Source organism: Micropterus salmoides, unplaced genomic scaffold (assembly GCF_014851395.1).
Source record: "Micropterus salmoides isolate LMB-PRFRI ecotype aquatic unplaced genomic scaffold, ASM1485139v1 Ms_hic_scaffold_12, whole genome shotgun sequence".
NCBI classification, from domain to species: Eukaryota; Metazoa; Chordata; class Actinopteri; order Centrarchiformes; family Centrarchidae; genus Micropterus; species Micropterus salmoides.
Window position 1 is genome coordinate 7,898,857 of NW_024040263.1, and position 17,419 is coordinate 7,916,275.

The following is a 17,419-nucleotide window of genomic DNA, read 5'->3' on the forward strand; positions in this document are numbered from 1 at the left end:
CAGATTGATTTATTATGTTAGCTTTCAAAAGGGAAAGAGACAGGTTGAAGATTCTTTTTATTCAAGGGAGAAAGAAAAGAGATGGAGGAACTAAGCTCTTTTGTGATCTTTTACAATCAAATGTATCAGAAAATTCAACCTGTTTGCTGTCCTGTTTATACATCTGCACATGTGGGTTATATTTTCAGTTCTTTAAGGTTTACAGTCTCTTAATTTATGTAAACCATATTTATATTTACTTTCAAAAGCAGGCAGGATTAAGCCTGGTGTCGTATGAGTTAATGGCCTTAAGGCAAGCAGGTTTTAGATAAACTCTTATTGCCTACATTTTCTGACCCCCAAGGTCCAGATAAAGATTTCTTTCTAGACCAGTGTGCACTTGAGCAATGTGAAGTGTTTCTATATATGTAGGAGTGTATAGAAAGAAAGCGAGGGCCTTGACCATTTCGAGGTTTTTCTGAGGTGATTCTGTTCTGCAGGGTTTGTGAAGCGCTTTGGGGCCCAGAGCAGATGAAAGGTGCTATTTAAATGTAAGTGCCACTCCATTCCTTCATTTCCTTCATGTCCTACTGCTCCAATCTTTTCTCCAGCCTGTCACCCCCCCCCCCCACTCCCCCACCCCCCCGCCATTCTCCTCCTCCACTTACACATATACCTGATCACCTCAATTCTCCTACCATTAAACTGCCACACATATCACCATGAGCACACAGAACTGTACATGATACACACTTTTCCTTTACCTGTCCTTCTCCTCTTCATCAGTTTGTGTAATGAAATTTCAAGGAGTGTTATGTGGTTTTGTGTATGGACGCTTCCCCTTCAACTGTCTTTTGCTTTTGTGTGTTTCCTCCCTCCCTACTTCCCTTTTGTTGCATTTCCCAGGTGCCCTTTCTGCATCTACTCCACCAATCGTCCAGCGGCCATGGAGTGCCACCTTAAGACGCACTGTAAGATGGAGTACCGCTGCCGCATCTGCCAGGGACAGTGGCCCGACCAGGCTTCATTGGAGGCCCACATGCGCGGGCACCGCCTGGGCAACCACTACAAGTGTGAGCAGTGTGGCTACTTGTCCAAGACGGCCAATAAGCTGATCGAGCATGTGCGCGTGCACACGGGCGAGCGGCCCTTCCACTGCGACCGCTGCTCTTATAGCTGCAAGCGCAAGGACAACCTCAACCTGCACAAGAAGCTGAAGCATGCGCCGCGCCAGACTTTCGGCTGCCAAGAGTGCCCTTTCACCACCACACACCCCTTTGTCTTCAGCCGACACCTCAAGAAACACCAGAGCGGAGGAGCGGGGGGACTGGGCGGAGGCTTCGGAGGAGAAGAAGAGGAGGAAGACGAGGACGCAGGAGAGGAGGAGCTGCCACTCCAGGGAACGTCACCGGGGGACTCGTCAGCGCAGAAAAGCCAAGAGAACTTCCTGTTCAGCGGTGGAGGAGGGAGCAGTGGAGGGAGTGGGAGTAACAGCCCTCTCATGAGTCTAACAGCGTCTCAGGCGCTTCAGTCTGTCGCCCTGTCACTCACACTGGGCAAGTCCCACCAACTGGACGCCTCCGGCCCTCTGCACTGCTTGGTCAGCACCAACGGCAACAACGCCACCAGAAACCCCGGCGGCCCGAGCAGTGGCAGCGCCTCCCTCTTCCTGCCCTCCTCCCGTCACGTGTTTGAGCAGTACAGGAACTGCGACCGGGCGCACCTGATCCCCCTCACCACCCTGTTCACCCACAACAACCGCTTCACATTCCACTCGCACCTCCACTCCAGATGGCGGCCCTCCACATCTCCTCTCCTCTTCTCCTCCAACTTGGCGTCCCCCTCCCGCTCTCCCGCCTCACCCACCTCTCACAAACACTCCTTCCTGGCCTACCTGGGACTGATGGAGAGGGCTAAGACTGTTTAACCTCGCCCACCTCCTCTCCTCCTCCTCACCCTCGCTCTTTCCCTCACTCCTCGGACAGTGGTGTGAATGACACTTGACCACTGCTGTGGGAGCAATGTCTTTTCCAATCAGACCAGCAGAATAAGCTGGACCAGACAAACATATTGAAAAAAGAAAAGAGAGAAAAAACATTTATAAGAGAAAAAGGCTGTACATGCTAAAAATGCATTTATATCAAAAAGCTGCTTTTCTTATCAGTTCTATCATTGAATTATTACTACTTCAGCTACTACTCTCTATTACCTTTTTTTTCTGTTTTTAAATGTCTGAATGACCTGGACCCAGTTGCATTATCTGAGGAAACTAACGTATCTCAATTTTATAGATTTGTTTTTTCTTTAGTTGTTTGATGAGATGAAAAGTTGAAAAAGACGAAACAAAACTTGCAAGTGCTACATTTTAGTGCATTTTTGTCTCTTATTATGCATCGAAATAGCATGCCTGTTTCTGTGTTTCAACTAGCTTTGACGTCATTAGGAAGCTAAATTCGAGTGTTAGCGGTGCAACGTGGACAGAACCAATGAAACGGAAAAGGGCCCGTTTCCAAAGCAACGCCTCAAACCACGCACTTACTTATTTATCAGTCTTGTACATAGTTTTGTAGCCCTTCCCATCTTTTTGATTTCTGTTGGGGGTTTTTTGTATAATGGTGAGACCATATTATGCATAGCTGCTGTTTGATAACCACCTCTGTCTCAGAATAAATGTAATTTAAATGAGTTAACTAGCTAATTTTAAGAGTTTTTTTTTTTTTTTTGTAAGCTCACAAAACAGAAAATAAGCTATGATAATGTAAATAAGGAAAATATTCAATCTGACCTATCATGGCAAGAAACATACATTACTAATATTTTGATTTGAATATAAAGATGTTGCCAATGAATTTGCACTCACGGGTGAATAAGCAGTGAAGTGGAAACATCAATTCATTATTTCTGAGACCAGGTGGAAATCAGTGCGGCTTCATGTGCAGAACTATGTATCACGCACCTGTACTTAGAAGAGATATATGAGATAACTGTTTTGTGGAGGTGACCGGCTCCGGGTTAGCGAGCTACCCACAGCCACGGTCACCACAGGCCGATTCAATGGTGCTTTTTGGAGCTTTTTGTAATTTTTGTGTACAAAAAAAGAAAAGAAAAAACCTGTTCCAAAATGACTTGAATGAATGTATTTTGTTTATGTACATGAAAATGAAGCGATACAGAAGTGTGAACAGGGACGTCTTCTGTGCTGGAAAAGACGGGAAAGCTAGTGTGTTTGGTGGCCTTCTGTGTCTTTTTCTTTTGGTTTGTCTCTTGTGTTTTTTTATTTCTACTTTTTTTTTTTTTTTACTGAGCCTTTTACATCATAATAAAACATTTTCTACTAACATTCATAGAGAACCCATTGTGAGAAAAAGCTCTTGTAGGTGCAATGACGAAGCAAAGCCATTTGCCACTTGTACAGCATTGTGTTCAATGGCACTGGCTTCTGTTAGGCCGGCAGACATGGTACTGCTTTTTGCCCCCCCCCCGGTAACCTTTTGAGTTTTAATTGCACTTAAAGTAGTTACACTTCAAGCCAAAAGCACTTAAACCTTTAATTTTCCTCTTTTTTTTTTAAAGTGCAAACTTAGATCCACCAACTTATAATAATGTGAAGTAGAGAGTAGTTGTTGGAAATGACTCAATCAACACCCCTTAGATTCACATGTAGGCATTTCTAGCAGTGCAAAAGGGTCTACCTCTGTGAAATCGGAGAAAGCAAATGAATACAAATTGCATGAATTAGACAGTAGAGGTCAAGCTCTCCCTGGGAACTAAAGGTCCCAGGCTAAATTGTGATGAGCCAATTTTGCACAGTGCTGCACTTTTTGATTAAGAGAATTATGTATTTATCCGTAAAAATGCTCAAAAAGAAGTGTTTGCGAGATAGGGCAGCGTAGTAAAAGCATTTTATTTTGAAAGCTTTACCCTTTATTAAAAGCGCTTGTGTTTGTCAGTGGTCTTCAAGCCAAAATCCCTTATTTGTAAAGGGATTGTTTTTTATTTTGCTTATGTTTTCCTTTTGTCTGTTTTGCTCATGCATTTTCTTATTACAAATCATTGTTGCTTTGCTTTTTATTTTTCTACTTAAATTATGTCAGAAAAATGTTGATTGGACAGAGAACAGAACTTGTCAAGACCAAAATATATCTCACCGCAGGATGTGATGTTAGGATTGAATCCGTCACATCCTGCTCTGGAGCAATGCCTCGATTGTCCCCTTTTACACTGCTGTTTGTTCCTTTTTGCTCTGTCCATGTTTGGCATGTTGTCTCTGGAGTAAAAGGAGCATCCCTCCAACACACACACACTCTCCTTGTACTATCTATGTTATCTTTTATACTCTAGTGCCACATGGTGGAAGGACACCACCTGAGACTTCTGAGAATAAGTCAAACTAATTGTCAGGGTCCAAAAGAAAAAAGATGAAAAGAATCCACTCTTGTCTCCGTTTTATTAAAATGTCTGCCTTTTATTACAGCGTAATCATGAATGGCTGCACTTCTTTATGCCCCCCCCTAGTTTTAGTGTAATATTTAAAAAGGCAACAGGGCTCCTTTTGAAAACCAGTATTCTTAAGCACTTATTGTATTTTTGCCCAATTATAAGCAGCACAGTTACCTTTTTTCAAAGCTTGACTACCTTTTCAGCACTTCAGAGTATGCATGACATTGTCCTCTCTCTAGTTCTTTAGCACTTAAATGTGTTTAAAACTAACTCCCTTGTTGCATTTAGTTAGCATCACACTGCACTGTCTACAATCAGCTTTACGTTTGGCTGTGTTTTATGATTAGAAAAAGGCTCAACTATCTTATATTTTGGCACTTGGTAAAGATTGGTATGTGCTGTACAAAGCTTTTTTTTATTACTCCATTGTTAAGGCTGTACAGGGTTGTGACGATAACTGGTAAATAGATCATTTGTACTTTTTTGGTTTTTGTATTTGTTTTTCTTTATTTGACATTATTTTATGTTCAACTTGCCAGATCTTAATGTAACAGGATTTGAAAGTAAAGCTTACATCAGATATTACGTCAGTTGTTTGTCTTTTCTCTGTTCATTCTTATCACATTTGTCCACCACATACATATAACAGATTTAATACAGTGCACACGATACAGGGGCCCTCATGCCTTAACACCCACAACACTATGAAACCTCAATCTAATTTTGGGGGAATTTCATAGATTTGACAAATCTCTTTGTATACTGTAAAGTTTATTTGCATGTTGAAGATTTGAAAGGTGAGCCATACCACTGTGAGCAGATAGCAGTAGTACCCCTTTGGTGCCACAGCTGCTGGCATGGACATTTAAGTGATCCAATATGACTTGGGCTAAATTAATCTGTAGTTGTGATGTAATTTCTTCACATTTCCAATCTTGTTTTCAGAAAATGTCTTCTTTTTTCACAGCCTACAGGATGTTTTACTGCATGGAGGTGGTGGTGGCATGGTGACACCTACTCTGACTTGGAAGTAGCCCCCAATGCATAGCACAGGATCACCAATTGTCATATGGCATTTTATATACTACTATAATCCTATAATCGTGAAAAACCTTCACTAGGATTAAGGTTTGGATATGGTTGACTATATGTGTTTACATAGAAATTTCTTTAAATTAATTTGGACAACAGTGTGAAATAATTACTACAAATCAATAATACGATTCCACTGAAAGTCAATAAACAGTCAGTACTGAATATTGCCCAGCCCTAACTGGGATCCTCATATTTACACTTCAGCATTTAGCTCATTTGAGTCAACTTTTAAGGAGTGCAAACAAAAATGCCTTGGTGCCCGTTCAGTATTCCTCTGAAAGAGAATAGCAAGTAAAGACAGAAAAGTAAAGGCTAAGAAGAGATCAAAAGCATGTTTCACACCAATAAGGGCAGCTGAAAAGAGCAGCTATCATTCTGCGGGAAGACCAGGACATGAGTTAAGGAGACGCACTGATCATCTTTGATGGAAGTAGCATTCTGTAATTTATAACGATGGTGTGCAATCATAATAATAAGGAATAGGATCTGTCATGGTGTCTAGCTGGTGTTTTTATTAGACCGATGGGAGGTCTCTCTCCCTCTCCTTCCTGTGTTGTAGTAATGAAAGTTACAGCACGTTCTCGCCCAGCCAAAGGTTGGCCCTGCCTAATGAAAACAGATGAAGCAGAGATAAAGTGTTTGCCGACATTAAGGGACTCATTTATCACCGTTAGCCCCCGAGCTATAGAACACCTTGGTCTGGAGCTCTCCTTTAACCAGCCCTGGCTCACAGCACCCTGGTGGCACGCTGCAGCCTTCCAGGCACACGAACACCTCCATCTTTACCTCTCTTTCTCTTTCATTCGTTGCGGTTTTTGCATGGCTTTAACTGATAACATCACTGTTTACATCTCCGTGGGCATATTGGCTCCTCCACGGGGGTTTATATAAGTTAAAGTGTGGTTTTAGCTGTAAAACAAAGAAAGAACTTTAGAGGAACCTTTATGAAATCTAAAGGATTTGGCAGTCCTTTCGGGACCTTCATCACCGCGCCCTCAGTGTTGACCCATTTGGGTTCAACAGCCATCCGAAGCCGAATCTCTTCTGTTGAAGGGCCATGTTCTCATCTAGCGGCTCATCTTGCCTGTGTAATAATGAATCTTTTCGGCTGTGTTTAAAGCTGCTTAATTAAGTTCAAAGCGGCGCTCCGGGCACTGTGCGCCTGCTCATCTGACCTCCCTATGAGTGGAAGTGTTGATTAGGAAGTGAAGAGACATGTAGGCACTGCAGGGGATGGCTATTGATTGAAAGGATAGAAAACCTCATTTGGATTTTGTGATTGGAAGATCACACTGTACACTGGGGCTGTTTTTCTTCATTTAGCGAATAACAATAACTCCATTTCTGAACTGACAGTTTGGTGAAATTGTCAACTAAGTGAGGAATTTCTGTGATAAGACTAAACGCTGGAGTTTTCCCTCATCCCAATAATAGCCCTTCACCCCGGCCAGAGCTGTCTGCACAATGTCGACCTTTCGACACCACCTCGCAAAAGTTGGCCGCTGTCGATCGATAGCGTGTTAGCTTTTTGTTTGAAGGTTCAGGCTGCCTTGGCTTTATTACAGCTGCAGAGAGTCATGGGGGAGTCGTGCATGGCTTTGTGAGAGAGGAGCTCCCTCTTGTTTGCCAAAAGTGTAATCCCGCCGTGACCCGCCGTGACCCTGCCCTGAGAGGAAAGCTGCTTAGACAGAAGTGCGTGTCTGTGGGAGCTCCCAGCTGCCTGGCCTCTCTCTCTGTCTCTCTTTTTCCTCTCTATTTTGCTCACTACATCTACCTCACCCCACAACCTATAGCTCCATATGCATCTTTCTATCACACAGACTCTCTCCTTTTGCCCCTCAATCATTGCTTTCTCCTCTCCGGTTTACCTCCCCGCTCTATTCTGCCCTTTCATTTCTCCTTCTCTTACAGTAAAACTCCATGCATGCTCCACTCAGCATCATTACTTCCAAGACTCCCCTCTCCTCCTCACCCCCCCCCCCCCCCCCAGCATCGAGGTTTTTACCCTGTGAAGGAGCTGAGGCTTTGCTAAGTGGAGACAGATCTCCTTTTTTTTTTGCTCCAACAGAGAAAATAAACACACAAAGTCCTGCCATAGACAGCCTTCAGTACAGGCCAGGAACACTGGCACAGAGGAAAGAGAAAATGAAGGAAGAAAATGACCTCTGGAATCGATTTGGCATGGGTTGAAGCCAGGGCTAAAACTGTGCGAAATAAGGCACCGCTGAGGCTGCTTGTTTGTTTGTAAAATCTATTCATGTTTGAGAAAATTAGGCACAGAAATGAATCAGTAAATATGAAATTTCATGTTTATTCAGTCCTTAATAGTGTGTAGAAGTTGTTCATGTCTGCACAGGCCACTGGAAGTACATGCAGTTTTATGCAAATTGCAAGCTAAAAACAAAGATGTCAGGTTCAGGTCTATGTTAAAAAAAAGAAAAGAAAAAAAAGACACACCTGAAATCCACCTGGGAGAGCAGCGCAGAGAGAGATGATCTGCAGGCTCGTGTGGTGTGTCACTCACTCGCCACTCTTGATTTGGGTTGGACACGCATGGTGGGACATGTTTTTACATGCATGTTTGGTGCCTAGCCCAGGGGCATAGCATCGTTGCCTGCCCGACCCCCCGCAGCGCCCGTTCCCCATTCTCTGGGGTGAGACATCACTCGGCGGGGGTCAGCAGCAATCTGATCCAGGAAGCACTACGGGGGGTGTTTTATTTTTTGGGGGGGGGGGGGGGATTACCCACAAGTACGTGGGCATGGCGTATCCAGAGTTAGGGCAGCCTGAATCAGTAGGTGGGGGGCAGCTCATACCCCCCTGCTGGGTGATGCCTCAAAAATAAAGCTACTGCTTGGCCACTCCAACTGGATGACAAACGCATTACAGAAGAGAGGAAGGGGAGGAGGAGGAGGAGGAGGGTGATAATGGGCAGAGGGAGAGCAGCTCTAAGTATGATCATGTCTTTGAAATAGATAGGACACAAGCCAGCCAACTCCCCTGTTGTTTGGCTCTGCTGTTTCCATGGCAGTCTATGACAGTCACCAGCCATAGGTTACTTGGTTTCTATGGGTAACAGTTGGCACTGCACTTCATTCACATCTGTGACATCAAACCTAAAGATATTGCCTACTGATTCTCAGTAAGTAAAATCTCTCTGGCTGAAATACAAGATGTTCATTTTGAAATATCTACATTGTTGTTGTTGTTTTTTTACCATTTTCATCTGTGAGATGCAATGATTTCAATGATTCAAGTCTGCTGAGATCTGAAGTGGGGAGATTGGGTTAGAGAGAGCTTAACAGAATAGCCCAAGGTCAAGCCCAAACTAATCAGGCTCCTCATTTCCCTGGATGGAGTAATGAAGTACAACGCTGACCTCCGGTTGACTCTGGGAATCTGTAGCAAGGAAAACTGGCCTGGAGACCAATTAGCCAAAAAGTAAACGGAAATATTAAAACAGAGCTGTCATTTATTAATAAATATGATCCGAGTCGCCCAAAAAGAAGCTTCAAAGTGCTTAAATGTACCTTTACGTGAAAAAGAACAGTTTGATGTTTTACACCTGCTGTCACGGAACCTTAAATATTGCAGGATAACAAGCTCCTTTTGGTCCGCGTCCTAAAGATGATTTGTGCTGAGGGTTGATTACAACCTGGTTAGCTCTCCTAATTATCTCATGCACTTGAGCTTTTAATGATTTCCGTGATTCAATTATCCCTAACTGAATTCCTGTCTTCAATCAATTAAAGCCATAGCTGCACACTCATCCATCTTCCAATCAGGACATCGGGAATCCCTCCATCCATTTTCATTTGAGAAGAGAGTGGGTCAAACAAATTAACAGAAATCGCATCCATCCATGTCTTTTCATCTTTTTTTCACACGTTCTAACCTTTTCTGCTACTTTTACTTTGTTGCTCTTCAGCGTGGCAAGGATTTGTTTGGGTTGGGATCGCTGTAGTTTGTGTCCTCAAAAAATAGGTTTTGACTATTTTTCTTTCAAAATGATAGAAGTTGCAGTTAAATATTTTTAACTTTATTATAAATAGGAACAATATGGGTCTCCTGAAACCCTGACCCTTCGTCTGCACAAACGACTGTTGTGCTGTGTGATTAGAACGTATTCTCCCGAAACCTTGAATAAATACAGCATATTCTTTTATCTAAAACCCCTTTGTCCTGATCCTCTCTGCTGGTTATTGTGATACCTGATGTGGAGGTGAGCGACAGTGGCTCTCTTCATCTCTCAAGCACACTCTCGCACAAAGACACGTAAAGACACACACACCATACACTTTTGAACACAAACACACACAGAGTTTGGCACCATCTGCTGGAACACTGAGAAACATGTAGGAGAAACATTTAGCCTAAGAGGATACTTGTAATAAGTAAACTATAAAAAGGATTGGTGAAAAATAAAATCTATGGCCTCAAACAAAAATCCCATATTGTTCCAAATGTGAGGTCAAACATGCACAAACATATTTCAAATCCCCTTAAAAGCAGATATTTTTGACAGAATCGCAAAGGCATGTTTGACTGATGAATGCAGCCACATTAGAGGAGGAAGAAGCACAGAAATGGTTGCCAAGGTGCCCAGATAGTCATTTAACCCTCATTGGTTGAGAGGGAAGCCGAGGGCAGGGTAGCCTTTTCACATGCAGCTCTTTCCATCCCCATTATCTCCCCTGTCTCATCCCCGCAACTAGCAATATGCTTTCCTTGAAAGGGTTTAGCATTCTTTTAAATGTAAATACCAAATTGTGCTCTTTCTGCGCCGACGCACAGGACGGAGCCGAAGATTAGGTTTGATGTTTTATCGCCACTGTGTCTTTCTCTTGAGCAAAACCATTTAACAGCAGCGCCAAAGAGCAGAGCAGAGCATTAGGGGCGTTTTGGTCACATTTAATATTGGGGAAGATCAAACACAAAGACAGGCCAGCTACACTGCAGCGGCCTTGTCCGAGCGTCCCACTATGATGGACTCTGCGGCAGAAACATGGCTGCAAACTTCAATCTCATCACTCTCAGCAGTGTTCATCATGTTGCTGAGTAGCTTCAGATGTCTTCATTCAGAGGGCAGCCTCCGCTTTATCTTTTCTCAGAGCCCTTGCATTTTTTGGATGGCGGTGAGTGTGCATTCCCTGGCACAATTTTCAATAGAGCTCCCCCTGGAGTAGCCGGGGAATGGCTATCACAACAATTACACTGACAGCTCTTTTCTAAAGTGCACTTGATTTATTTGATTTAGCCAAGATTAATGGCTCTCCCTCCAAGCAGGCCTGGCTGAGATGTGCAGCAAAGCACAGGCATACTCCTGCAGAGTCACAGGTGTATGCTAACACAGATAATGAAAGTGTTGTAGATGTATGCATACAACCAAACATATATGTGTACATGTACTCACAAATCATCCTGGACCATACTTGATTTGACAAAAGCTTAACCTTAACTGACTGATTACAGAGGACATAGTAAAAAAAAATAAAAGCACAATTACAGATGTCTAGGGCTGCCAAAATTAAAATGTAATAAATCAAATCAAGCTGAAGTTCCATTATGACAAAATAAAAAATCTTGTTTTATTATTTATAGTTTAAAAATGCACTATTCATGCCAAAGTGAAAATTAAAATGAAGACTCCACAAACAGATTTCTCTTTACTCCAAAGGGGCCAACACTCTCACAATTATAATGAAATAAAATGTGATCTGAAGTTTTTTGCAGACAACATGCAGACTAAACTTTAACTTTAATTGTATTCGTAAAGTCTGCCAAGGAGGACACCATTCAGCTGCTCCGGTTTCTGCTCACAGTTGTCATGGCTGTCTTGTATAAGCAGATTTGGAGTTGTTTTGAGTTGAGTTGCTTGAATAAAAGTGTAAAAAGTTCAGCATATTGCTTACTGCTGTTTTTTTTTTTTTTTTAGACTGGGGTGGTTGTATTGATGTTGTTGTAGAGCTCAACAGTATTTATGTATGTTGAAATTGTACTTTTTGACAATGTGGTGTTGTACAGATTTTTTTTTATTGGATCATTTACCCAGGATCTATGTACACACCCACACCCCCTCCCACCCACCCCCCTATATACAGTCCCCTCCAAAAGTATTGGAACAGTAAGGCAAATTCCTTTTTTTTTTGTTGTTCACTGAAGACATTTGGGTTTAAGATGAGTATGAGACAAGCGTTCAGAATTTCAGCTCTCATTTCCTGGTATTCACATCTAGATGTGTTAAACAACTCAGGACATACCAGCATTTGTTTGAACCCACACATTTTTCAATTGAGCAAAACTATTGGAACACGTGACTGACAGATGTTTCTTGTTGCCCAGGTGTTGCCTTTTAGGTTGATTGTCCAAACATTAAATAGCTCTGCATGACTAGTCTAAGTTTTCATCCTTGGTTCAAACTTATAAAGACGCATAAAGAGGCATTTCCTGTTAAAGAGCATAAACCAACATGAAGACCAGAGAGCTGTCCGTGGGAGAAAAGCAAGCCATTGTCAAGCTGAGAAAAGAAGGAAAATCGACCAGAGTCATTGGACAAACATTGGACATAGCAAGCACAACAATTTGGAAAGTCCTGAAAAAAGAAAGAAACTACTAGTGTACTGAGCAACAGACGTCAAACAGGTCGGCCAAGGAAAACAACAGTAGTTGATGACAGACATATCGTGAGAGCTGTGAAGAAAATCAGTAAGTGACATAACCAACAACCTCCACAGTGCAGGGGTGAAGGTATCACAATCCACTGTTGGAGGAAGACTCAGAGAGCAGAAATATAGAGGCCACACCACAAGATGCAAACCACTCATCAGCAGGAAGAATCAGAAGGCCAGATTGAAATTTGCAAAGAAGTACAGAGATGAGGCGCAAAAGTTCTGCAACACAATCTTATGGACTGATGAGATCAAGATGAATCTCTACCAAAGTGATGGAAAGGCCAAAGTGTGGAGAAAGACAGGAACTGCTTATGATCTGAAGCATACAAGCTCATCTGTGAAGCATGGTGGAGGTAATGTCATGGCTTGGCCCGTGCAAGGCTGCTTCTGGAACAGGCTCATTAATATTTATTGATGATGTAACTGATGATGGTAGCAGCAGAATGAATTCAGAAGTGGACAGAAACATTTTGTCTGCCAATTTATGGAGAAATGCATTGAAACTAATCGGGAGGAAGTTTATCTTGCAGCAGGACAATGACCCAAAGCACACTGCCAACAAAACAAAGGAATAAATCAGGTGGAAAAAAGTGGAAGGTTTCAGACTCGCCAAGTCAATCAGCTGACCTTAACCCAGTAGAGCATGCATTTCACCTCCTTCAGAGGAGACTGAAGGGAGAAACACCCCGAAACAAACAAGAACTGAAAGAAGCTGCAGTAAAAGCCTGGAATAGCATCACAAATGAAGATTGCAACAGTTTGGTGATGTTGATGGGTCGCAGGCTTGAGGCAGTTATTGCAAGCAAGCATTATGCCACCAAATATTAGATTATTTACTTTAAGATTATTTGTTCCTTTACTTTTGCTCACCTAAGAAAGCTGTGGTCTAATACAAAGGCTGGTATGTCCTGAGTTGTTTAACACATCTAGATGTGAATACCAGGATATAAAAGCTGAAATTCTGAACTCTTGTCTCATACTCATCTTTTGGTCTTAAACCCAAATGTCTTCAGTGAATAACAAAAACAAAGGAATTTGCCTTACTGTTCCAATACTTTTGGAGGGGACTGTGGACCAAAACATTAAGCATAAATATGTCAGCAGTAGGCAGGGGAAAAAGGACAGTCTGGGAATAAATGCATATTGTTATTGTTATATTGTATGTTGTTGTGTAATGTTTTATTTATGTATGACTCACCTGCCACAATTTGGGTGTATAGAGATATTTTTTAGTCTAAAGAATTGCTTTAAACTAAATGCGGCAGTCTGGTTATAGCTCAAGCTTCAAAATGTACCCCCCCCCCCCATAATATCAAACTCTCTGTGGGTTTGTTTGGGGAGCAGATAAACTGTATGCAGACACACATGTTCCCACAGCTGACTGCTAGAGGGAGACACCTGCCCCTCCACTACGTGCTACGTCTGGCTGGCTGGCCAACAGTTGCCAGGCCAGTGGCCCGGTACGGTCCAGTGCAGTTGGCACTGATGCCTGCCCATCTGCCTGAGTTGACACGTTCGCTCCCACACCACTTGTCCAGGAGGACGAAATGTGCTGTGGTGTCCTGGCAAAGCTCTCCGAAATGTCAACCTGGCGTGACAAACCCATGCCGGCCCTCACAGGCCTGGTAGTGTGGGGCGCTGCCCTGGATCAGACAGGGAGCCAGGAACATGCCACGGTAACAACAACAACCGCTGATCGACTACCGGGGCGCTACCATCTTGTCCAGGGTGGATAGAGCTTGTTCGGTCGGGTAGAGGATGACTGTTCTCATTACTGGCCATGAACCTTACAAAACTTGGCTATTCACTAGTTGATAGAGGGCAGCTGGACAGGAATGAGACATCATGAGCTGGAAATGCATTCAGGGAAGACACTTGTATCCTCTGCTGAAGCAATCCCGTTCCATCAAAAATTGTTATGAACGAAACAAATCCCAACTTGCTGTCTCTTCACACAAGCCAAAAACAATGAACGCAGAAGACAAATAACACGTGGATCGGATTTTCTGTTGTTTGAGCAGATGGTCTTGGAGGTTCTACGAGGGTCTGATGTTGGCTGACTCTGTTCTGCAGCCCCCACAGGGCAACAACTGTGAGTGGTCATTAACATGTGGAGCAGGCCTTGCCAGGAGACAGCGGAGTGTAGCGGTAGTTAACAGCCACTATCCAGTTAAATCCTCCTCCTCTGTGCTAAACAGGAACAACTACAGCATTCCTATTGGTTGCCAAGGCTGTAAAAGCAAAACATCATGTAAAGGCCTTCAGAAAAAAAAAAAAACATTGTATGGCAAGCACAAAGGAACAGAACGGGGAAAGGTGTATTTCTACTCCACTGCGCCTCATCACTCACTTTTGCCAAATCTAAGGTTACGGCCAGGGCTGTCTGGCAGTTATCCATAGACAGTGAATCAAGGCATTCGTGTGTGTGTGTGCACACATGTACGTGTGTGTGCAGGGCACAGTGGAGCTGTGGACAGGTATGACAGGCTGACCTCCGCATGTTACCAGAGAGAGTGTGCGGCCCAGTGTTACCTGTCACAACACGGGCTGCTTGGAGCCCCGGAGCAACAGCCTGACCAGGCCACTGGGCAGCCAGAAATAATAGAGACTGGCAAGAGGGCAATGAGGGGTCACACGGAGGGAGAGGAGAGAGGGGGGGGCAGGGGGACAGGGACATATGACAGGAGCACTGGTGGAAGGATGAAGTCAGGAGAGTGAGAGAGAGAAGGAAGAAAGGAAAGAGGAATGTACTGTAGTGAGGAGAGTGGTGAGAATAATTACGTGGGAGCAAGTGGGTCAATCAAGGAGCAAAGAGAGGAAAATAAAAGAGAGGGAAGGAAGGAAGGTGGCTGCTTCCAGCATATTACCTCTTTGAGCCTCTGTAGAGAGCTAAAAAATTATGAGGAAAGGCAGTGAGGGGAAGAGAAGAGAATCTTTCTGAGCTCTCTGACACCCTCAAACCAGAACAATAAGCCGCAGTCCGCCTCACATCACTTCCCATTTGTTTTGAAGCCCGGTTTATCTTTGCAAGTATGATGTTGGAGCGTTCTCGAGGTGCAGCCACTCGCCTGCAGAGATGGACCAGCTGAATTCACTTAGGCAGGCTTGGCCAGCAATTAAAGTGCTGGATTAAGAGTGATTGCATTTTGTGTCCTGAGGAGGCGCTGCCTGCCATCTTGAGAGGTCTCATTAACATGGCTGCCTTGGGCTGTGCTGAGCATTGCCACAGGCAGTTAAAAAATAATGGCGACATTATCAGCCTTAATGTCTTGTACCTGGAGTGGAGAAGATTTTATAATCACTATTGTGATGGGCCACGGGCTGCCAGTTGTGCGAAAGGGAAAGGTTGGATGAAGATAACCCTTTTTCTGACCAGACCCCTGTGTGTTTTTTTGATCAGCCACTACACGTGGGGAGTCTGAGCAGCTGGATTTCATTAATTGAGTGCTGGCAGCGCTCTGCTCTGGCGGCAGGGGTGAGTCACACTGTTGGGATTGGTCTCTCTCTCCCTGATATCATCTTCCAACCATAACTACAAATAATTATTCACTCAAATCCATTACCGGGGGTCAATCAAGTTCCCCAATCAGTTCTAAAGTCCAATTACTGGCGCCAAGGCTCCATTCGCGCCTTCCTGCAGATGAAGGCCTGGCCCACAGGCAGCCCAGAAAATTACACATAGCAAACAGTGGAGTGTGGGAGAGCGAGCCTCCTCAGGTGGGTAATAAAGCAGAGGTACATACTGATGTCCCAGGGGCATTCTGACCGTACCATCTAGCAGATTTCAACAGGTTAAATAGAATTAGCCCATGCAATGAGACGCACTTCGAATACCAACCGTGTCTCATCACTCTACAGGCTAGAGAGCACGCAGCATGCACAGCACAGCCTGGTATTAACATCCATCTCAGCAGTTGATATAATAAGACATGTCGCCATAAGGGTCTTCTTACAAAGAGGCTGCACAGTGACCCATCAGAGCAGCATAATGAGTGGGGTGTTACATCTACAAGCGCACGCACACACTTAGGGCTTTGCTGCAGCTCTCCAACCCCATTAGCGTGTGGCTCCTTGTATCGTTTTGCAGCCGTCTTGAGAGTGAGCCCCGAGCCTGGAGGAAATGCTTCTCACACACTCATCTGTCACTACAGAGAGACAGCAGAGCAGCCAGCCGAGTCGAGGCGGGTGGGTGGGCAACAAGGCAGGCAGTGTGTGGGGGTGCATGCGTGTGAGTGCGAGTGCGTGCATGCGTGACAGGGGATGGATGGCTTGTATGTATGTATGTACAAGATGTGTAGGAGGTGAGCAGGAAAGGGGGTTTGTGTGTGTAAAAAGAGGAGAGGGCGGGTGAATATGGTGGTATGTGCCTGTGTGCGAGGAACAGAGCAAACACAGCAAGGACCGGGTGAGGCTTTGTAGATCAGCAGCCCATGACTGGTTGTCACACTACACACACAAACAGCTCCCAAATCAGCCTGGTAGGGGGGCCAGTCTGACATTTGTCTCAGTGTCAGGCTCCTCTGATCTGACCAGAAAACAACAAAAAACAGAAACACTAACACTGACGAAACCAACAAGAAGAAAAAACATAGATGTCTGTCCGAAAAAACATAGATGTCTGTCCGTTCTACGACATGCTTGCTTTGTTTACTGACATTTGTTGCAGCCCCATTGTTCAGCGCTAATTCCAGACTTTGAGGTTTCGAAGGGGGAAAAGAGTTTTTGGACTGCAATTACAACAGTATGAGGGCACAGTTTTGTTTTGTCCTGAGCCAGGAAAGCATTCTGACTTCAGACTGCTGACACAAAGAAAGGCTGTCAATGTAAGACCCTCCATTAAACATGATAAAACCTCATCAAAGAGCCAGTCTGTGTCTTCTGCTTACATTCTGGAGATCCAGCGAAATGCTAAACACATGTGGATGGTCCCTGTGTTTAGGCTAAAATGGCCGAACACGATCCGGCAGCATTTGAGTTAATCTTCCTTAGTAAAACCGCATGGTGTTGTTTACACTGGAGACAATGGTGTGTGTACGTACATGCGTGCGTGTGTGTGCGCGTTTCTGTGTGTGGAGTGTGCCCCGAGCTGCAGAACTCACTGTTCCCTTTTGCAAAGCCAGAGCAGTTACAGTGTGTATGTGTTTGTGTCAGCATGATGGAGGAGAAGGGTGTTACTCAGACCTAATGAATCCATCTGCATTCAAGGGGCATTCTTCCTCTCATACGCAGGCGGG

The 17,419-nt window shown here is 44.1% G+C and overlaps 1 protein-coding gene across 2 annotated transcripts in view; it reads left to right on the forward strand.

Moving 5' to 3' along the window:
• Window positions 1-5,004, forward strand: part of znf827 (zinc finger protein 827) — a 70,705-nt gene extending 65,701 nt beyond the window's left edge. The window contains exons 14-15 of one of the 2 annotated variants that reach the window (XM_038713138.1): window positions 480-530; window positions 886-1,027. In XM_038713138.1, the coding sequence (XP_038569066.1) occupies window positions 480-528 (49 nt within the window). In that variant the 3' untranslated portion in view covers window positions 529-530; window positions 886-1,027. Of the gene's footprint in view, window positions 1-479; window positions 531-885 lie in introns of both variants that reach the window. The other variant, XM_038713139.1, reaches the window with a different exon arrangement.
• Window positions 5,005-17,419: the final 12,415 nt, after the last annotated feature.